Genomic DNA, 23539 nt, shown 5'->3' with positions numbered 1-23539 from the left:
CCTTCCAAGTTGTAAGATTTATTGTACACAGAAATTAAGTGTAAGATTTAAAATCTCATGACAATAATGATGCAGTAAGACCACTCTAAAAAGACCAGCTGTCTTGAAAAGACCAACTTTAAAGAGGCAATCTTTTCAGCTTCAAAAGAAAATTTTACTATGTGTAGCTGAAGAACCTGAATAGTCTTACAAATAATACCCAGATAAGGTGTGGTGATATGAGAAAGAAAGGTGTAGGAGACCATGTAGCAAGACAAAAGAAAGTGCATCAGGATAAATGATACTAAAATACCTTAAAGCATACCATCTAGTTCATATGTTCTGAGTATGGCAATCTAATGGCTACATATCTTACAGTCACATGTACAAGATGCCATTGTTATAAAAATTTCTTGGACTTCATCTTGAAATAACCCTTTCAGTACACATGTGATCAGACTGAATTTCTGATGTAGGAGGGGTGAAGAAAGTGTGTTCTTCCACATATCTCTTAGAGTTCTTCTATTTTCAGTTGTTTTGTCATTCAGTGGTTATATTTTTCCTTTGATTCACCTTTTTTATTGTTGCAACATTTCCTTCATACAGACAAAAAGATTTATATTCTTCTGATAATTAGCTCTGTACCTATTGACTCTAGGGAATAAATCCATTTAAATAACTGCAGACAGAATTTCTGCACTGTGAAACATGTAGAAAAAAAATGAAGTGGAAATGGGGAATTGAGATTACTGCAACTACTGCAACTATAAACAAGAACTGAATTATGTAAAGTTGCTGCACTGGGAAGAAACAGAAGGTTATCTGTAGGAATTTCATTAGAAATGAAAAAGATAATAGGAGAGAAAAAATGCCTGCCTTAGTTTTATTTATATTTGTTTAATATGTCATTGAAATTTTGAAGACAATTTTGGAAGTTATTACAAACTCTCTTTTACGTACTTGGAAGTGTGGCTGATGCCTGCTCTCATGCTTGTTTTCAGACCTATCAATTTGCTTTTATGTAGGCAAATTATATTGCCACAGGAAAGGCATCTTAGCAAGAAATCTTTGCACTCTGCAGCATGCAGATTTTTTTTCCTAAGAAATGTTAAGATTGTAGGACTTACTGTTAAATTGTCATTTGTCCCAGTGTGTGTGGGATTCCTGTTATTTAAAGTTATAAATATCTCCAGTGCGTATAGACATCAGCCACTGTGGCAGTCACCCTAGCTTTTCTTTCTGGTGGTGGGGTTTTACTCACTGTGTCAAAGGGAGTCTTGAGTCCAATTTATCTCACTCTCAAGTAAGCATCTATGAAGATAGGTAGCTATTTCTTTCCATATAGCTTCCTGTAGACATGTAACTGTGTATAGTGACATTCAGTAAGCAACACTGGCTAGATTTAGGAATGACAGCGGAGAAATATTTGAAATTTGGATATTTCAGCAAATATTTTTTGATACTTACATAAATATTTCATCCTATGCTGGTAATGCAAACACCAGTATCTCATTAATCTGTTTACAAACTTATATTTTCTATACCTCTGCCATATGGTATATATTTATATTTATATAGCTTTATATGTTCTTAAACATATAAGGTGATAGCTGTTGGAGAGAGAAGTAGGGAAAGAGAGGGAATCTTACTGAAGTGTTTAATATCATAAGATCTACCTGGACTTGTGCAAAGTATTCGACGCTGTCCCACATGACATTCTTTTCTCTAAATTGGAGTGTCATGCATTTGATAGGTGGACCACTCAGTGGATAAAGAACTGGCTGGATGGTCGCAAAGAGTTGTGGTCAATGGTTCAATGTCCGGCTGGAGATCAGTAATGAGTGGTGTCTCTCAGGGATCGGTGTTGGGACCAGTCTTGTTTAACATCTTTGTTGCTGACATGGACAATGTAATTGAGTGTGCCCTCAACAAGTTTGCTGATGACACCAAGCTGTGTGGTTCTGTTGATACGCTAGAGGGAAGGAATGCCATTCAGAGGGACCTTGACACGCTTGTGAGGTGGCTTGATGCCAACCTCATGAAGTTTAACCATGCCAAGTGCAAGGTTCTACACCTGTGTCGAAGCAATCCCAGGCACAGCTACAGGTTGGGCAAAAAGGAAATTCAGAGTAGCTCTGCAGAGAAGGACTTGGGGGTGTTAGTCAATGAGAAAATGAACATGAGCCAGCTTCAGTGTGTGCTTACAGCCCAGAAAGCCAAGGCTGCATCAAGAGGAGTGTGACCAGCAGGTCGAAGGAGGTGATCCTGCCTCTCTACTCTGCTCTCGTGAGAACTCACATGGAGTATTGTGTGCAGTTCTGGTGTTCTCAACATAAAAAGGACATGGAACTGTTAGAACAAGTCCAGAGGAGGGCCACGAGGATGATCAGGGGACTGGAGCACCTCCCATATAAAGACAGGCTGAGAAAGTTGAGGCTGTTCAGCCTGGAGAAGAGAAGGCTGTGTGGAGACCTCATAGCAGCCTTCCAGTATCTGAAGGGGGCCTACAGGGATGCTGGGGATGGACTATTCATTAGGGACTGTAGTGGTAGGACAAGGGGTAACAGGTTGAAACTTAAACAGCAGAGGTTTAGACTAGATCTAAAGAAGAAATTCTTTATTGTTAGGGTGGTGAGGCACTGGAAAGGGTTGCCCAGGGCAGTTGTGAATGCTCCATCCCTGGCAGTGTTCAAGACCAGGTTGGATGAAGCCTTGGGTGATACGGTTTAGTGTGAGGTGTCCCTGCCCATAGAAGGGATGTTGGAACTGGGTGATCTTAAGGTCCTTTCCAACCCTAACTATTCTATGATTCTATTCTATGATTCTATCTGTCAGTTACGAGAGCCCTTAATTTGTAGAGAATATATTTCATAACTACAGATTGAAAATTTAAACCAGATATCTGGTTCCTTGGTGTTCTCTAAGAAATAAATAGTTCTATCCATCAGATATTATACAGTAAGGACTTGAACATTCCTCTTAAAGATGTCTCTTTCCTCAGGATCAATTCAGTGAAGCTTAAAAATACTTAATCAGGCTATGACTATGTAAAGAGCTTATTCTTTTTTTCAGCCTTAGTGTTTTGAATCCCCTGAGCCTGTCCAGTTCATCTAATATCCCAGAGGATCTGTTCTGTGTTTCTACAAGCCCAAAAGTTTCAATTCGATTGTAAAGAATATTCAAACAGAATACAAATAGGCTGTAAAAGTAAATGCCACAAAGAAGTATAGTTATATCTCAATGAACCTCCCACTACATCAAAGTAGGGATGAAACCTGACTGACAGTAATCACCTTCTTATACATCTAAAAAAGCATAAGATACTCTTTGATGATTAGTAGGGAATATTCATGCTAATCCTTGTCCTGCAGACTTGTCACTTTATAGAAGTGACAGATGAAATATGTAGTAAAACCTGGAGAGATTTGTCATTGTACAAGAATTAAGAATTACTATTGCTAGACTTAAGTATTATTACTGGTCATACTGCCCTATAAGAATCTTCCTTTTTTAAAAGAAGTAATAACATGTTTAGTTTATAGGAGATATATGCATTTATTTTCCTTTTTTTTTCTTCCAAATTTTTAATTTTTCCCTCAGCAGAATCTATATAAAGATATATTTTTCCACTCCTTACATTCCGTTTTATCTACAAAATCAAGGTGGTATTAGAAGTGAATTGCTAAATTGTAATACTGATTAAAAGAAAAACAAAATCTCTGAAAGTTTCCAGATGTTTTGTTTCGACAAATTGGCTTTGCCTTGGGGCTTATATTTTTCAAGGCAGGTGTAATGATAATATTTTCATGAAGAAATCTTCACATTTTGAAGAGCTTGGGAGGACTTTCACACAGACTGATTCCATAATTCTCACTTCATGGAACTGATTTCATAAACACTGTAACACTGTGAATAGAAAAATGATTCTGACTTTGTCCACTGTCAAAGTTGCAGAGAAGGCGAGTTAGTCCCACCAGCACAGCTTTTGACTGCCCACTGTGTCACTCAAAGAGAACTTTGTGTTTCACTAGGCTGAGGTCCTCCACTTGCAAGCAGCGGAGGGTTCTAACTGTTGTTCAGAGTAGTTTTAGAGTTTTTGTAACTGTGATTATTTTTTTTTCCCAAGCTTTGGCTTTCCAGAGACTTAAAGTTGCTTCAGTTCTAAGATGGGAACAATCTGAAGAGACCTGTAAAACATGATTGAGACAAAGGTGTGAGAAGTTCTAAGACAAAATGGAACTAAACTGTTTTAAATGTTAATGGTCTTAAAAAACAGTTTTGACCTTTATTATCACTCAGTCTTAGCAGTAGAACTGAAGGAACAAACATGAAATCCAAGTAATCACAACTGTATCCTTTAGGCTACCTAAAAACCAAAATCAAACAAAGGAGGATTATGATAGGAAACAAAAAAGAAATTTTTGCATTTGAGGAAAAAGAAGTGCTAGGAGGGCTAAGAAATGAAAACAAGATGCAGTAGTACAAGGTACCTAATGAATCTTCTTTTGCAAGAGGAGTTGTTTTGTTTCTCTGTTCTAATCGGTAAGGATATAGAATGAAGAATTATTTTAAGAGCCTAAGCACATAAAAATATATTTGATGGAAAGAATATAATGGGAATATAGAAAGATGCAAACAACAAAGGGATGATTTTGCTTGGTTATAAAGTAAAGATGGCTATAATGAAATCTGTTAGATTTAGTGGTCATGACAAGATAAATCAAAGTTTTATAAGAGAAAAATTCAAAGAAAACTAATCAGTTATTCTTTCTTTCTCAATATAGATCTTTTCCAAAATAAAAGGTTTTAAAGTATAACCTTATCATTGCTAATGAGCAACTTAATTGTCATTCCTTGAATTGGCTGCCTGCCTGAAACAATATCCTGTCTCCAGACGAATTACCTGTTGCTTTTTTTCAAACTGTTTTTAAAAAAACATTTTCTCAACTCAGCACTTTGAGCAATTCAGAACCAAGAGTCTTACCATTTAGCTACTAGAAATAGAGCAAGTGCTGGCAGTTGTCACAGGGTGAGCTGTTAATGCTTTCTGATAGTCTGAAAGCATTCACTATGAAATTCCAGAATTCCAAAACTGGTCCATTTTAAAAAAAGGAGTTTTATTAGTGGTGCAAGTTTACTCATCAAATTTGTTAATTAGAATGGTACATTCCATGCTGAAATGCCTATTCCTTTGTTACCATGATGTTAATTTTGGAAATGAGAGTTCGGGAAAAGGTATTTCAGAGAGTGAAAATCATCTTAATGCTTTGCACAAAGGAGGAAATGAAAGGGACGGATGGATGAGCTTTGTCATTAACTCTTATTATGAAAACCTGCTGAGGCTAATATATGCAGACTGTCTAATAAAAAGCTTGAAGGCTGAAATATCAGTGTTTCATCTTGCTGTTTTCTTTCTTTCTGTAATGCACTGTGAAAATGCAATTATGTGATTTTGTAAGTTATCCTTAAAAGCGAAGCCAATTTTTCATGCATACTAATGTACTAAGCCAGTATACATTTTGCCTGAATCAAATAATGTCTTAAAGATACTACTTGATCAGTTTGATGTTTCTTTTTCAAGTGTTTTTATAGAAGATAGAGACATGCTAAATAGCGCTTCTGGTTCCTGTCAAAATATAACTGAGAAATTAGAAACTTAATTCACTGCGGTGCTGAGAATCATGAATCTTTATTGAAGTCACCGGAACTTGAGTAAGCTCATCACTTCAGCAGTGGGTCTGTAAAGTAATACTCACCCTGTTGCTTACTCATCACTAACATAACATAATGGGGACCATTACTTTGTAGATTGTTGCAGTTCTGTTATCTGCTTTTTTGTTGTTTTTTTTCTTCTTATATTTTTGCTACTTTGATTTGCTAAATATTTCAGAATCCTGCATCATGTGCCCTCAGCATCCCTCAGTTTAGTGATGGAATGTGTAAATTTTGAGTTTAAAAATCTCTCCCTTCATATAAAAACAAATCAATTGTTTTTATTTGTTTCAGAGCTATTCCAGGTGGACTTAATAATTTTGGAATGATATGTTTAATGTGGAGCTTCAGCATTCAGATAATTGGCTTCAATTTTCTAAATGTAATGGTAATCCTAACCACAAGTCTCTGTGGGCTGTTTAATAGGAGAGACAAATTTTCAAAGTAGTAGTTAAGGGCAGAATAGTAAATAACTGCTGCTGTGCTCAGATTTACCTACATGATTAACATGCACAAACGTTTTATTTCACTGGTTTGCATACACTTTCCAACCTTACGCTTAACATACAGAGTATGTGTCTTTCTCTAAAATAAAGTAGCTTGTCAAAGCTGAGATGAGTTAGTGTAACTAGTGCTGTTATAAAGTGACGCCAAAATGTTTATATTGAATATTTATCAGCTGGTGATTTACAGTGTGCCAGAGGACACACATGCTCATTCATAACTCCCCTCTTTATGACTTTATTGTCTGCTCTTATTTTGTTTATGTCACCATGAAGTAAGGAGAGAAAAGAAGAAAAAAAAATGGATAAGGAGAAGAAAGGAAAGAAAAGGGGAACCTAAAATTCAAATCTTGGTTGAAAAAAACTTGACTTCAGTTCATTCTTTAACCCATTTAGACAATTTTAAGACTTTACTACTCTATGTCATAGTTTTATATGATGTAGAGTGGTTTTTTGCTTGAATGTTCTATGAGGTCAAACTCTAGGGTTAAGTTATATGTCATAGTTTTATATGATGTAGAGTGTTTTTTTGCTTGAATGTTCTATGAGGTCAAACTCTAGGGTTAAGTTACTGTTTCCAAATAATCTACACAATATTCTTTTAGTAAGAGAAAATCAGTGAGAAATGAAAAAAAAAGATAGAATCTCTCATGCTTTGAAAATAACTTTAGGTGAAGAAGACACAATAATCACATAATTTTCTTCTAGGATAAGATTCTGTTAAACAGAATCAGTCTTCAGTTTTATTGCATTTTAATGCGTCTTTTTTTTTTTTTTCCTAGCTATGTCTGAAAGAGATAATACTAGGAATTGAGATCTTTAAAAAGAAGCAAGTATTCTCTGGTGTTAATGTAGCAACCACCCAAATCTGTGAAGGTGCTCAGAATCTTCTGAAATAGAACTCACTCTTAAGCAACGAAACCTAAATAAGTAGATAGATGATATTAGAAAAAATACTGTTCTGTGATTTGCAGAAATACAGCTTAATAGAAAAGGACTTCAAAATATGGGAAAATGATGAAAAGCTGTGTTTTTTCTTTCTTCCATTTCTTGTTTCTTTGATATTTATGTAAAAGTGAAGGCCTTTACTCCAGTCCTTGTTGAATGAAAGGAGAAAACAGGGAAGGAAGATGCATCATGTGAAACTTCATCTTTAAATTACTTGGCCAGCCATCAAAATGCTTTAATGACGATACTATGGCAAGGAAAGTAAAACTCCTTTAAAACCAGGTTGATTAGTTAACTTCATTTGCACACTATGAAAATACACTTGATTCTAAACCAAGAAGGAATAGCCTGAAAAATAAACCATCCTCCTGAAATACACTTGTAAAATAGAGGGATTACCATGAATCACAAACTATAGAAGTAAGTTGTGACAGTTAGTCACATTGTGTTTTTTCTATACTATCTGCTGGTGCTTTGCATAATACATATACTGTTTTAAAAACTCTGGATGGTAACAGCTTGCCAGGAAGATACTGTTTTCAAAGGAATTTGAAAGCAGAGGAGAAAAGGTTTTTCCTAACTGCATGAGTATGCAGAGAGTCTGACTCCTCTCAAAAGCCTGAAGATGCTGTAGAAAAAGACTTTGGATACAGTGAAACCTAAAAGTCTTCTTATCATATTGGTAATAAACAGTTAATAGTTTCTAATGAATCATTTGAAAATATTCTGCCTGATTAAAAAGCCCTCAAGTATATTTGAAGAGTTCAGAAATATTGAGCAAATATTTTTATTGCCTCCGTGCATTTGGTAAGCTCAGCTTCATTTCCTGTAGCTCTGCTGAATTACATATCAGATGCAAATGAACTAGGGAGGTATTTTGAATCCAACTCAGAACATGAATAGTAGGAGAGGTGCAGATCAAGAACAAAATCTGGGTTTCATTTCTATTTCCCAGCAGACACAACAAAGCAGATTGTCTCATAATGGAACCTTCTTCATTACATTTGGAATACTTACATTCTTCTGACAGAGAGTATATTCATAAGAAGCTTCTTTCCACCATCCAATAATGGAAAAGTGCACAGTCCTTTTGCATGTTTGGATTCCGTTCCTAATATTGTTTTGACTGTTAGAAATGTAGCCTTGAGAATAATGGTGGTTTCTGCTGCATAGGAAAACTCTTAAACTCAACCACAAAATAAAAGAGATTCTATGAAAGAAAGAAATCCATCCCTCACCTTTATTCTTAGTATCCCCAGGTGAATTAATGAGAATATTGAGCCCAGTAAGATATACTTTCTCCTTGAAGTACTCAAAAGAGAGATTATAAGCACTTGAGATGGTTCTCCAGATGAAGACAATCATGAAAAATGCTCTGAATTTCCGTGTAATGAAGTTTTTAAGAAATAACTCCCCTCAGACTATCAGAAAGTAGATCAAAAAATCCTTTGAATATGAACAGAAATTTTCCTGTATGGCTAGGCATATAGATCAACAGGTCTAAACAGTTTGTGGTCTTATTAGAAGTAATTTTGCTATTTTCTGAGAGTGTTTATTGTTCAGCATGATGGTACAGTGGAAGACCAGAACCTACTACTACAAGTCAGCAGAAAAATATGACTTTTACTGTTAGATCTTCCTTTTTGATGGTTCATCACCTCAGTTTAACCTTCAACTATGTTCAACCCATAGAGTGACATGCAAAAACATTTCAGAGACTTAAATGAAAACTCTCTTTGACACGTGTTTTTAGTGGTCTTGGTGTGTGGTTTTGGGAAGAAATGATATGTATAATCTGCATTGTAAATAGTGGACCACATGTCATGAAGAAATAAGTTCAAAGTAGAAATACGCATTATAAACTAGCAGGTGATCTGTTGTTGACTGTGGTTCGCTTGTCCTGTAAACCTTATGGGTATGACCAACAAATAATCCTCTTTAACTGTTTTTGTTTGCAAAAAGATTAGGTGATGATTAAGACTATTGAGACTACTGGCTCCCTCCCTTCCCACTACTCTGGAATGGAACAAATCAGCTTATAGCAATCCAGACCTATAATGAGAATATGGATGGAAATATGAGAATTTGATGGACACTCTCGATAAATTTGACTAAATTTTTTACCAGGTTAGCTTTTTTGATAACAAACCAACTTTCTGTCTATCAGGAGGTACAACTGGGGAACATCATAGAATCATAGAATGGTTTGGGTTGGAAAGGACTTTAAAGGTCCTCTAATTCTAACCCCCTGTCATAGGTAGGGACCCTTTCCACCAGACCAGGTTGCTCAAAGCCCCGTGCAACCTGGCCTTCCAGGGATGGAACACCCACAACTTCTTTGGGCAACATGTTTCAATGTCTCACCACCCTCATAGTGCAGAATTTCTTCGTAAGACCTAATCTAAAGCTTCTCTTTTTCAGTTTGAAGTTGTTCTCTCATTGTCCCACTCCACTGAGTGGTCCATTCATCAAATCCACTCTCCAGTTTAGAGACAACAAAGTCATACAGCTGTTTTATATTTGATCTATGGAAACATTTGGACTATGAATGCTATGATTGTATTTACATAGTAAAGCTTCTGTTTCTTCATGTAACAATGTTCTGAACCTCTTTTCCTTCTATGAATTTATAATGGTTCCCTATGAATTTGCATAACAAAACCATCTGAGATCTCAAGAACAAGAATTATTTTAATACTTGAGGTTTTATTGATACTTCAGCAATGTACTGTTGCCTTCTGAAATACTTGAAGTATCGATAGGTATATACACGTATCAAGGTGGTCTTTTGAAAGGACACGCTGATTCAAATTTGAAGCAGCTATTGGTCATGGCTGAGTCACAGAAGTAAATCCATCTCTTAATGCTGGCAAGAGATTTTTCTAGACTTCACTTGCAAAGGAAGCAGGAATATTTAGAGAGTCCTTTTCCCAGAACAAGGATGGGGCTCGGTAGGAAGCATGCATTATTTACGTTTGGATAGGTAATAAAGCAGCAGTGTATTCCTGTATCATGAGTTAGAACAGCATAAGAAGGTTTCTGATAATTAACAAAAGATAAAGTTGGTACTATAGTGTAAAATATACCCTCAAATTGTTTATTTTGGCGTTATAGACAGAATTCAGTTAGAGAAGGTGAAATAAGTTCACAGAGGCAAAGTAGTCTAACAAATGGGCTCTATAGATCATAAAGCAAGAACTGGCTGGAAGCCACTATCCAATGAGAGCTTCTGAATTTTAACTGACGATGTTTTTTGAGTTGTTATGCTGAATGTTTACAAAATATTAATAAAACACATAAGAATTTTGAAGGATTTTAGCACTGAAAAATTATAAGCTTGAGTGGCATACAGATTGTGGTGCTCTTCACAAGTCATAAAAGGAAACATAAAGAAGAAAGATTAGGCTATTTTAGCAACATTTCTGCTCAACGGTGAGAGACATCCATAGAAAGATATTGAAGAGAGTGTATGAGATTTTAATCTGGACAGAAAAAATCTGGTGGTTGTCGTGTTAGTAGTGATGTGTCACTGTTACCATCTTACTGTCGTATGAGATGTCTTGCTAAAAATATAGACTTTGACCAAGCTTTTATGCAAAAATATTTTGCTTGTGCATTCTGTGTCAGTGACATCTGAGGCCCTCTCTTCTCTTTCAATAATTTGCAAATATGTAATAGAAAAAAAAATACAATTTTCTCATAGTTCAGAACTGCAGCTTAGCCTTTTCTCTGGAAAATAAGGGGTTTTCCTTTCATATACACTGGTTCCTGGATGCTATTTTTTTATGTTACTTTGGAAAGCCCTCTTTGGCTGCAGATGGTAGGCTGCTGGTTTACGTGATGGGAGAATCTTGTCTATCACACTGCTTAAGTAAAAGACAGGCAATAAAAGGATGCAAATGAGAAACTAGATGATGACATGGTTTTAGGAATATAAGGTAGTGTGTGAGGAATCTGAACTGGAAGGAATGCCAAGGTAAATGTAATGAGACATAAGGAAGATAATAATGTGGCTTCGATGTAAAAGTGTTGGTGTGAACAAAAGAGAGACTGGGACTATGTACAATTTAAGTGTAGCAAAGCAGGGTAGGAGCCTAGGTTATGATGCTTACAATGCAGAAGGGGACTGCCTGTTTCTTTTTTTCATTCTTTTTTTTTTCTTTTTTTTGGTAAAGGACCACCTGAAGCTAGACTTCTGCAGGGTGACCGGAAAATGGGATTGCCACCCTAACCAACAGCCCACATAATCAACCCACACGCACAGAGGCAGCTCTGATACTTTCCACCAAAGCCACAGTCCTTAACTGTCTTTTATAAGTCTGTTGGAGCATAGAGTTATACTGGGCCTTTTGCCACCATCCCAGGTTGAAAAGCAATCTAGACACTCAGTGTGAGTATGTGCCAGTAGAAGAATTTCCTCAAAAATAAAAAGGTGACACTGTGGCTGCAGCCTCATGTATGCTGAGCAGATTTCCTCTGATTGTCATATATACCTTTTACATAACTTTCATGCATTAATACACATATATGAGAGTAAAAAAAAATCAAAGGATTTCTGGATATAATGGGCAGGTCAAAGCGCAGACTGTTTGGGTTTTGGTTTGTTGGGTTTTTTTCCCCTTAGGCCATAGTTTTGTTTCTTTTAGAAGCAAACACATTCCAAAGATATGAAAGAAATGCCAAAGGACCAGACATATTAAATGGCTGGAAAATGCAGAAAACACAGAACAATAATTCATGAAATGGAATCTGCAAAGCTTACAAATACTGATCCTCTCATGCCAAGTATGTATTCAGAAGAATTGTAAGGCTCAAACCCCTTAGAGAAGCCAGCTCCGCTGTCTGGGTCTGAGGAGAGGACAAGAGCCAAACTTGTCTCTCCCTTTCCCACCTCTTCCTTGGCTGTTTCATGCACACAATGTGCAGGGCTTGCGTTTTTAAAGGGACTTTTAATTCTGGATTAGAACAGCCTTCATACATTTATGCAGGGCATGAAGCTGCTTTTTTGTTTTGTTACATAGAACTGTAGCGGAGCAGGTGAAAAATCAGCCTTTCATGCTTTATGAAGTGCTGCTGTTGTATACGAAATGCTGCTGTTGAACCCAGACAGGAAAAAAAACATGTCACTCTCTTCTATGTTTTATTTGTATACTCTTGTTCAAAAATTTGTGAAGAGCAAGAAGGCTGTCATTTCTGTTGTAAAGTTTGTATCTAAAAATAATTTTTCCTTGCAAAAAGTATTTCAGTGTCTCACCATAGAAAAGAAATGTCACAGTTCCTGTAGCAGTGTAAGACTTGATATTTTATGGCTATGATACCACATACAAATTGATTGTTACAACATTTTTACATGGATCTTTCTAAAGAAATACCTGAACGTTATTGTTTGTTACTCACAGCATCCTTTACACAAAATCAACATCATAAATGTAACAGAATGTCATGTAATAAAATATAATACAAAATCGATCAAAATCAGCCTAATGGCAGATGTGAGGCTCATATTCTGGTTAACTGTGCTGCATTTAATCTAGATTTTGCCTAAATATTTATCTCTATATATTTTAAGAAGCTCCACTGACTTCCATACATCCAAACTTAAACACATGTATTTTTTTATAGATTTGGGGCTTAACGTTGGGATAGATATAAGTTTTGATTTTTTCTCTCTCTTAAATGCATGACAGCAATTCCCTTATCATTTAGTAATATTACTTTTCGCTCCATTTAAGTCTAAATTCACCACTAATATGCAGCACTGAGCTACTTCTGTAAAATTAATCAGTTATTACAAATAATGTTTAGGAAATTTTCCCATTTCAAAGAGTTCTCAAGGGCAAACAGAAGAGGTTCTGTATAGAATAAGTGGATTAAATGTTAAAAAGTGTTTGTCTTCTAACTTTTGGTTTTCTATTCCATATTGGAGATTTTAAAGCTAAATGTAACTTATCATAACCATCCTGTTTGTTTATGTCCTGGACAGATGGAAGATCATTGTAGACTTAATAAGTTACCAGATAATATGTAATATGCTTTTGGAGGTTATTAAAAATGAATGAATGTGATAGGTATTGTTGAGTTACTGAAATAATTAAGTTAAATTGTTGACTACGTATTTGATAAAAAGGGAATATTACAAGTAAAGTTAAGATAGATTTGACAAGCTTAAAATCATCTTCAGTTACTGTATCTACTCTTTTTGAGCTCAGTGTTAAGGGTCTTCCAGGCTGTGTCTCCAGGTTGAAACATAAGTGGAAGTTTTAGAAAGGGTCTCACACTTGTTCTGATCCCAGTCCCCCTTAATTGCATTGATTATAGGCCTGAAAGGGGAGGGCTGGTTACTGGAACAGGCTCTCCAGGGAAGTGATCAAGTCACCAAGCCTGTCAGACTTCAAGAAACACCTGGACAATGCTCTTGGTCATATGGTTTACTTTTAGTAGGAGGAGCAGGGAGTTGAACTCGATGATACTTACAGGTCCCTTTCCACTTGAGATGTTATGAGATTCTACGATTCTATTAAAAAAATGGGTTTCTGACATCATGGCACATAAAGTCGGGAGAATCACTGGGAGAAATACATTGAGAAAATCAGAACCAGCTGTCATCAACTGTAGAATTAGTGGTGCAAAAGAGGTGCTGTTATGTTACTTCCTCTTCAACAGACCATGTCATTTGCTTTAAACCAATGATACATAACTGAATAAACAAGACTTACACTTGCCACTGTAAGTGCTTGTGTGGTCAGTCATTGTGACTAATAAAGGGCTGCTATCACCACTGGTCCAACACTTAGTAGTGTGCAGCAACAGGGCTGTTCAGCTAAATATCTATGACTTTTTCATGTAGTTGTGGAGACCATTCTCTGTGTTTTCTTTCCTGTTAAGCAATTTCAAGTAAAGTTGTCATTGTTTTAAACTGATGCCCTTACAGTTAATGACGATTTTCCAGAACATCATTGTCAAGCCATACTTCAGTATCTCTACATTTTGGTAGGTCTGAGAACCTCCTTCTGAAAGATAATAATTCTGTGAGTTCCGTCATTCAGAAAGAATTAATATTTTTAGCCAAACTTGTCTGCACTTACCTATTCATAATATGAGATGTAAACACAAAGATTCATTTTCTCATCATAAATATGCATGAGGATCTTATTAACATAAATCTGATGGAATTCAGATTCACCATGTATAAAGACATGTAATTAATTTGCCTCCCTGCTTATTTTTACTGTTGTCTCTATTTTCCTTAGATTTTGCTTGTTCATGTTCTACTTACTTAGAACCTTTGTTACGCATTTCTTTTAGCTGTTTGATGCATCACAGTGGTTTCAGGAACCCTAGCTGGAGTACTAATGAGTTTTGATAAGACTGGCAAAAATTTTCTCATTTCTCATTAGCCACACAGTCATAAAGCAAAATGCGTTTGGACATAAAGAAAATTTTTGCAAATATTTACTTTTTTTTGCTGACATCATATCTATGTATCATAGTTCACAGCAACTGAATCTGGTGCACCCGCATTGTAATACTACTGTTAAAAAATTAAGCATATTGTTTACTGCTGACTTGCCTGTTAGGCAATATGACTGGACATTTAAAGAAAAACTTTAAAATATTTGAACGTTAGGATACTTCTATTTTCCTTCAAATAAACTATACAAAAATATCATGATTTGTTTGGTTTTCCTCCATTGTATTTACATTGCCACAAGTTTTTAAAATTGTACCTATCTGATACCCTAATTTAAATTGGTTGACTAACCTTGCATCCAGTAATGTCTTATAAACACAAAGAGCCAAGCTCATTTTAATATGAAGTTAAATGCAAATCTACAAAAGTGAACTGTTTTGGAGTTCAGTTATACACATAGTAATTTCGGTACAAAACTCCATTTACTATCAATGTTAAGTGATATGTACGGTAATCATCTCATTTCACTATTTTTCCAATTATTCTAGCAAAGCATACATTTACTATTTCTTGGCAAAACTGAAGGGTTGTCTTCCTGTCTTCTCTCTGCTTGTTTTGGATTTTGCGGGGGGGGGTTGTTAGTTTGTTTTCTTTTTTTATTTGGGTGTTGGTTTTTGTTGGGTTTTTTTGGAGGTTTTCCTTTTTTTTTCAAAACCTGATATTTGATAGTCCATATTTATGTGTCTCATATATTTTTTATTCAAACTTCAGACAGATGATGGGATTGTGAAAATATGGAGTGAATCAGGAAATCATGGTGATGAGTGGAGCAAAGTCGAGGTACACTTGGGGAAACTGAGGAATTTTGAAGTTATCTTTGAAGGCATTCGTACCAGAGACCTAGGAGGAGGAATAGCAATAGATGACATAGAGTTCACCAACTGCACCACAAGTAAGTTCAAGAGGGAAGTTTCTACATGAATGTTGAGGGGAGTGTAGGATGCTCTTGCTTGGGTTTAAATACATCATGGTCTTATGGTTTTCATTGTGATGCTGTTCAAAAAAATCAGTTATGAATGCATTGCTTTTATTCTTATAACTTCAGTTACCTTTTCTACTCATACAGAGCACTTAGAGTAGCATTCTCACACTAGATTATTGCAGGCAAATGTAAGAAATGGTTAAGGTTTTGTTACCTTTCTTTGGTGTTAAGAACTATTCTTTAGTTCACGGGTTACTGAGTCTCTGATGTTGTATATAATAATTTTATAAAAATTATGTCAGATTTTATCAAGTAAAGCCTGTGGTCTCCCTATTCTATGTTAAAGGCTTTTCCCATAATAATAAATTGAGACTACAAATGAACCACTGTCACTGTTTTATTTCCCAGTTCAGTTAAATTGTTAAGGCCAGCAAAATAAACCTTTGATTTCTTCACAGGGTACTCATCCTACTTAATTCATTCTTTTGTGAACCATAGGCTACAATAGGAAGAGTTTGCCTTTAATTAAAAAAAAAAGCAGCAAAACAAAACTAAAACCAAAACTGTGTGGATTGTGAATTCCATCAAGAGAGAATGGGCTTTTTATCCCTGGTAGGCAAAAGCACAGCACAGTGACACAAAATAAGTGGATTTTTTGAGTGAGGCAATCATTACTGGCCACATATCAACAGTGTATTGGTTTTGAGGAAGTTTTAATCTCCTGCCATGGTCTCGATGTCCATTATAATTTGGATCATGGAACATACACTTCTGGAGAGCATTTTTTCATCTAGTTTCATCTGAAAAATACATGTTTTGCATTCAGAAATTGGTCTGTGATGTAAATTGAATAATGTAAGCTGGATACAACTTGAGACCTACTTCAGAAGTGCACCTCAATAAAACTCTGAGGCAGATGTACCCTTAAAAGCTCTTCCAGCCCCACAAACACTAGTGATTCCCTCTGCTTTTTCCAGTGTTTCATTGTCCATATTCCTATGCATGTGATTATTCTCCATTCTACAAGGATTCCCTGGTAGAAAATTGGAGGTCAACATTCCCCTATAATCTCAAATAACAAAATGATGATCTTTCTTGCAATTTTTTGCCAAGTTGTTCTCAGATGTATTCATACATACAGTGGAGTCTAGTCAAACCACTCTTCTGGAATTCTGTCTCATTTTGAGACTCTTTAGACACTTCACAGTCAGATTCCTGAATATATTCAGGAATTAAAGCTCAATATACAATAAAAATACATTTCTTTAGATTTAATTAGAAAAGTTGGAACCCCACAAAGTTAATCTTTTATAGAGCTGTCACTTGCATGGTGGACATTCTTGTGCTGTAGTAAGGTACAGTCTTTATACAACCAGGAAAAGGTCACTGATAGCTTCTCCTGTAGTATATATTAGGCACAGCAGGGTTTTCATTCATTTAGGTGTTACGCATCCTATGGGAATATGTTTATGCTGATGTCTTTGTTTTTCAGAAGGATCAGAGACCTGTCATATATTTGCTTTATAACTGTGTGTATGTGCATGTGTGCAAGTGCATATTAAAGAAACTAAATGAACAAACTTCCACCTTCACCCCCATAGTTTGATTTTCCTGTCTCTACAATTTAAGCTCAAACCAAAGTCAAGAGGGAATCATTGCATCATCTTTAGCACCTTTCACATCAGATCTGTGTATGATTTATTTGCCTTCTGCTTCACAAGTTGAGGTCTGCTTGCTTAATTTTCTCAAGACTTTTGGTATGCTGACCGTCTTCTTGGCATGATGACATGAAGGAGCCTGGTCTGACCTTTTTCATTCTTGTTGTTATTGATTCTTTACCTTTGTAGAACAAACAAACAAAATACATTTTGCCAGAATCTCAAAACTAACATTTCCTATCTGACCCAAGCCTGGGCCTTTTAGGAGGGAGAAAATACGTCAAGTCTAAATTGTTTTTCTGTAGCACAGGGTTCAGTTTTATTGTGTCTATTATAACAAAGCTAAAAGACAGTAAACACAATCTTACTGTGGCCAAATCCAAGGAGAAGAGTAACAGACAATCCAGAAGGGGTCAGGGGGTTTCTTTTCCACAAAATGACTTGATTTACAACACTTATTCATGTACTGTTTAGCTGTAGAATTACTGAGTTAGACAGGGTCATTTAGGGGAACTGAAGGCCCCATCTCTATTTTCCACTGGGACGGACAAGGTTAGATTATAAGATCTCATACAATATTATGGATATTCTGGCCATGGTAATTACATAAGCAGACTAATAGACCATGCACAGAAAAAGCCTAGAAGTTAATTGAAAATAATTAAAACTTGAATAACAGGTTTGAAATAAACAGAAAAGAAATGAGAGAGCCTTAAACTGCATGGGGGAAAAAATTAAAAATGTTTATCTGCTTCCCAGCAGATGGCACATAGTGATGGAAATACATGTTAGGGAAATTTGGAGCTTTCAGATATTTTGGGATAGCCTCCTCCTTATAGACTATCCTTTTGAAAGCTTATAAATGGTATTTGTGTGTCATGGTTTACAGACAACACATAAAACAGTTGCCTCTTTGCAAAATAATGCACTCAAATGGAGAATGGGAAGAGAAAGGTAGCTTGTGTGAAGCTTTTGACATCTGGATACTGGAACTGCTTTTATGCAGTATGGCAATATTCAGTGTTATCACAAAGTTTAATACACTCAAAGACTTACATTATTATAGGACATGTGTTTTCCTTTAGATTGCTCTCATACATTGTGTTATAGAAAGAAGCTCTACATATGATAAGGGGATCTGCATGGAGGTGGATTAGCTCTGCAGATGACTTTGCCTTTCACTTACATATCTGTGATTTATACAGCTCATATTGTGTGAGGATTTTCAAGTGACAGAATCTTTTCACTATTTTGTTTTAAAATTAATTAGCTAAAAGCTTCTATATCAGTAGAATACTCTAGATAACTTTATTAACTACGATCTGAGCTTCTGAGATCCTATTCTTCAAGGATCATTTCCCTCAGGTCTCACTAATTTCTGTGGAAGTGAAGGTCAAGAAGTAACTGTGGATTTAGTGGAAATATAAAAGATCTTGGAAATATTGTCAGAGAGAGAGAAAAAAAAAAAGAAGGTATATAAAAGATGGTTGTGAGAGGGTAAGTTATGTTTTCATAGCAAAAATAACTTAAATTCCAAGCCTGACGTTTTATTTTTTTTTTACCTGTTTAGTTAAAAAATAAAAATAGTGGAGTCACATCACAGTCAGGGAAAGATTGTTCTTAATATTCATTTACTGATTAATTACACTTGATTTTTTTACCTTCTCATACAATAATTCTTCATGCAACTTTAGTGACAGAGTATCCTACATGATCATCTTGTGTGCTTTTTAATAATTGACTTTGACTCATGCGTGAGGTTATTTGCAGGCTAGAAAAAAATGCCTGCAATTTTGCTTTACCAAAAAGTCTAGGTATTGTACAGTATAATTACCAATGATAATTTTATTTTTGACACTTGACACTTATCCTCATAATAACATCTTCTGAAAGTCCTGTCAGAGATCAGCTGTGGTCTGGTAACCTTAAAGGGCACTTCAAGCTTTATTGATTTGCCTTTCTAGCTGTCATATATCAGTAAATCCAGTACAATTCGTCAGATGCACTGTTAACAGTAGTCTGAATTCTGTACATCTGTAATGTTAAAGAAAAGGAATCTTGTACTCCAGATACAAAACACAGAGCATAAGCATGGCATATACCTTATTCAGCCATATCATATATACTGATTAAGTCACCACCTGAAAAATGAACAGTGAAAGATGAATTAAGTAAATCATAACTCTAAATTCGAATTAGGCAGGCATATCTAGAATAGTTGATTATTTAGTTTATTTATATAGTTTTCCATGGTCTGGCAATTCAGTGCAATAAAAGTCCAGGAAGAAGAACTATTACATCTCCATTGATCTTTGTGGGTTCCCTGTTTGGGATCAAATTTTACAAGTTTTTCTTCTCATTTTGAGGTAAGCAGGATACATATTCAATTATACTTCATGTGATATTCAAATTCTGTTTCTTTTTTAAAAGAAAACCAAATCAAAATGGCACAGTACTATTAATAGGAAAGTGATTTAACAAATTGAACTGAACAGAAATTTTCTTTAAAAGAAAATAAAGTTTGCTTTACCTTGTGATAAACTTTTCTTTCACTTTCTCCTCATATATTTGTATTCCTCCTCACTTACTGTTTATGGCAAAGATTATAGGTGAAAGTACAGCAATCCTTTGAACAACTTTGCTTCCATGCTCCCATAAACAAGAAGCTTTGAAAGTCTTAGAAAAAAAACTTTCTCATTAGAATTCTATCCTAGCTTTGCAGATCAGAGCGAAAACAACTAAAACATCCTGGTGTTTGGGTGTGTAGGCCATGTTTCTTATTTTTAAAATAAGCCAGTGTTTTCTTTGAATCCTCAGCTATGTATCATGCAAACCTTTACATTTAGTAGAGAATTAATTCCTTCCACTCGGACACTTGAGAAAAGTTCAGACTCTCATAACAGAAACATCCAGTACAAACCAAGCCCTGAAGAGAAAAGGAAAGGAGAAAGTGGCCTGACCTGATTTAGTCAGCTTAAGATATACATTCATATTCAGCCATAATGTATGTTCTGTTACTTGTGATTTTTTTAATCTTTTTTCTTTTTTTTTTTTTCTCTCTCTCTTCGAAGTATTTTAATGTTTTATAATAGTTTCTACGGTTTTTATAAATAGGTCACTGTCAGGTTATTCTGACACGGGAGACTGGAATTGCAACACCTGGCTAAAACTTCTTAGTCAATGTGCTCAAATTAATGATAAAAATCTTATTTATTAGTCTCATATTTGGATTTTGCCTTTTGAAGGAAATTATTCTTCGATTTTATGGTGAACTGTTAATTCACAAATTGCTGATGTTTATTGAATCTACTTCATTCTAGAGGAAGAATGCTAATTTTGAGAAGTCTAGTAATTTTTGGTAGCTTTAACTTGAGTTACTGTATCATATATTAGCATGAGTACGCTTTATCCTTTTTGAATGAAAATCATACTAAGCTCAAATCTCATTACACTCAGCAGAGAGTACAGATGACAGTTTGGTTCTAGGCAAGAAATAATGTCCCTTCCGGAAATGTGACCCAGCCTGGACATCCCAAATACCCTTGTGCTAAGGACTCACTGGGGAGGGCAGTATTCTCAGAAGAGGTACAGAGGAAATACAGGCTCCCTCAGCCCAGCTTACCATTGCTTCCACAGTTACACTGAGAAAACCATTGAATTCCTGGACGTGTTATGCCTAAGATGATTTTTTAAACAACATTACACATTAAGACTTTCTAGAAACATATGAAGAAATATAAAATAATTTTTACTGGAGAAGCTTCAGAGAACAAATAATACTGTATTTGACAATCTTCTTTGAAAAGATTAAAAGAACAGAAAGAAGAGAAATATAACACCAGCTTCTATATGACAGTATTCTCTACTTCTTATAGTACTGTACAAGTCATTTACATACCTGTAATACTCCAGGACTGCTGTTTCTGTTTGAGATAATGTAAAAAATGCATGAGAGCTTAACCTTTCACCATATTTCCTTTGATTTGCAGCTCCCAGATTGTTATTAGGAAAATGCTTGAGGTCATTTGCCACAGGTTTTGAATATGAGAAACAAGTTTTAGCTTTTACTTCACTTTTCAACAGAACTTGGTGGCTTTTTAAGTTTCTATTTATACCACGTGAAACTTTTGAAGAAAAGTTGCTGACTTCAAAGATACTTTGGTTTGGTAGCACATAGCTGTGAAAGCAGCTTTTCAATATAATCTTAAAATCTCATCATTTTGACATTCATTTCACACATACTTTCTCTTCATATCCAGTGGATGAAAAGCTCTAAAAGTAATCTATTCAGCTGAACTTTCTGAGGTATAAAGTAGGTATACGCTAGAATTGGGATGCAGGGGAGACCAGAAGGGGCAAAAAGACTAAGCAAAAGAGACCACATGTCAATTTGCTTGAGGAGATCTTTTATTTTCTTTTCCTGGTTTAACATTTTCTTAATTATTGGGAAATAGAATTTTCTTCAGAAGCATTGCTTGATTTTATACCTTGTATTTACCTTTTTAACTTTATTTTTTGAAATTTTTATCTTACCTCCTCTTCTCTGTGTTACCACTTGCAGGCTCCAAAGAGACAAAGCTGACAACATCAGACCCTCAGTCATTGCTCAGTCCTCAGTACTACTTAATGTCTTCTTTAGTATTAAGCAAAGTCTGGCAGCTCCCTACATGAGGATACTGTGAGCATAAGCTCCGTATCCTGCTGATACACTCAATACTCTGTCTGGTCTTTCAGCCTTAAATATTAAAAGTTCCATCTTTGTCTCATGTGGGTTTAGATACTCCATGATATCAGCACTAGAAGCTGCAGAGAATTTTTTCCCCATCGTTTGTATTGCTTGGGCCAGAGACAGTTGTATATTTCCAGAACCATGGATGGATTATTTATTCTTACAGTTTATTTGGTGTCCTTAGTCGCCATGATACTACTCACTCTGATCATGTTGAGGAAGCCCATTGACCATCTTTTGTTTCTACAGGTGAAATTTTTTCCTAAGAGTCAATATAATTTGTTAGATCTGCTGATTATGTCAGAGCTAATGCATATCTTTGAAATATATCTGGACTTCTTAAATGACACGCTGTGTGAGGAGAATTCCCTATGATTTTGAATTACAAAAGAACCTTATTTGAAATTATATTTAGCTTGCATGAGTAGAAACTTTTTATCTAGATTTCCTTGGAAAAGATTGCTAAGGTCATCCATAAACAGAAACATTATTGATGAGTTTGCTAACAGAGTTTTAATGCACTATAAAAAGTCATGCAATGAAATAACACATAATGAAAATTTCTCATTTCATCTGAAATGTCGCTTTCAACTAAGAGGTATTGTTTTCTTTATACTGCAACACCCTAAAGAGAGGTTAAAGTATTGTTCTTTGAAATATCCTTCTCCAAATTCAGTCCTAATAGATGCAAACTCAGATTTTTTTTGGCAACCTGCTAGTTTTGATGATAAAATTAGAAATGGGCAAGATGATATTTTTAATAGCTTCTCTTTTTCTTTTATTCAAAAAGGTTTCCTTTTTTTTTATTAAATTGCAGCTCAGTCCTCAGAACTGAGAACATATTTTCCAATATGTTCTTTAATTTATTTTTTTCTGATTAAATAGATTTTTATATTATATTTAAAGACCGGTAAGAACGAAATTTCCAAGTTACAACTTCTCTGTGAACCTCTGCTTGGTTATTGGGGTTGTTGATGTTGAAGTTGTATTTTATGGTTAAAACCCACCATATTTCTTGTTTTCAGCTAGCATAGAAGTTTTGGTCAAAATGAGTGTGTTCTCTGGAAAGTTAATTTTTATGCCACAGCACTGAATAGGAGTTTAGATTATTTAGTTTGATTATGCTATGCTGTTACTGGTACTTTAATTCTGAGAGGGAGTTAATTTTTATCTCTCTCAAAGGCTGTGGCAAAATAGGCATCATTATCATAAATATAACCTGGTATCCCTAAAAAATACATATAAACAAGGTTTTACACCAAAAGGATAACATTTACAAGTATGTGACTCTTTGATTAAACTTTATGACATTCACATCTGTTGTGATACAAGTTTACATTACGACCATGTACAGATCATATGTTTTATTTTAGGGTAAGCTAAGAAATTAATATTCTTAAATGCTGGTTTCTGGTATGCTTGAGGTACTGTAAAGTAGCTTATTAAAAAAAGAACAACTGTAATTAATATTAAGTGCTAAATATGATAGACTAACATAACATTTTCTTGATTAAAGGTGAAAGGAGATAAAGATGAGGAATGCAATCTGTCACAAAGCCATGAATTTTCAAATGTCATTCCACTGCATGGTGATAATGTACCTCTTCCGTATGCAGT

The 23539-nt window shown here is 35.2% G+C and overlaps 1 protein-coding gene across 1 annotated transcript in view; it reads left to right on the top strand.

Annotated features, from left to right (window-relative positions):
* The window catches only part of MALRD1 (MAM and LDL receptor class A domain containing 1), a 246477-nt gene that overhangs the window by 139396 nt on the left and 83542 nt on the right, over positions 1-23539 (top strand). The window contains exon 28 of the mRNA XM_031052491.2: positions 15325-15505. Coding sequence (XP_030908351.2) covers positions 15325-15505 — 181 coding nt within the window. The remainder of the gene's footprint in view (positions 1-15324; positions 15506-23539) is intronic.

Source organism: Melopsittacus undulatus, chromosome 1 (assembly GCF_012275295.1).
Source record: "Melopsittacus undulatus isolate bMelUnd1 chromosome 1, bMelUnd1.mat.Z, whole genome shotgun sequence".
Taxonomy (NCBI): Eukaryota; Metazoa; Chordata; class Aves; order Psittaciformes; family Psittaculidae; genus Melopsittacus; species Melopsittacus undulatus.
The sequence above is the reverse complement of the archived record's forward strand: the minus strand, read 5'-3'. Positions and strand labels throughout refer to the sequence as shown.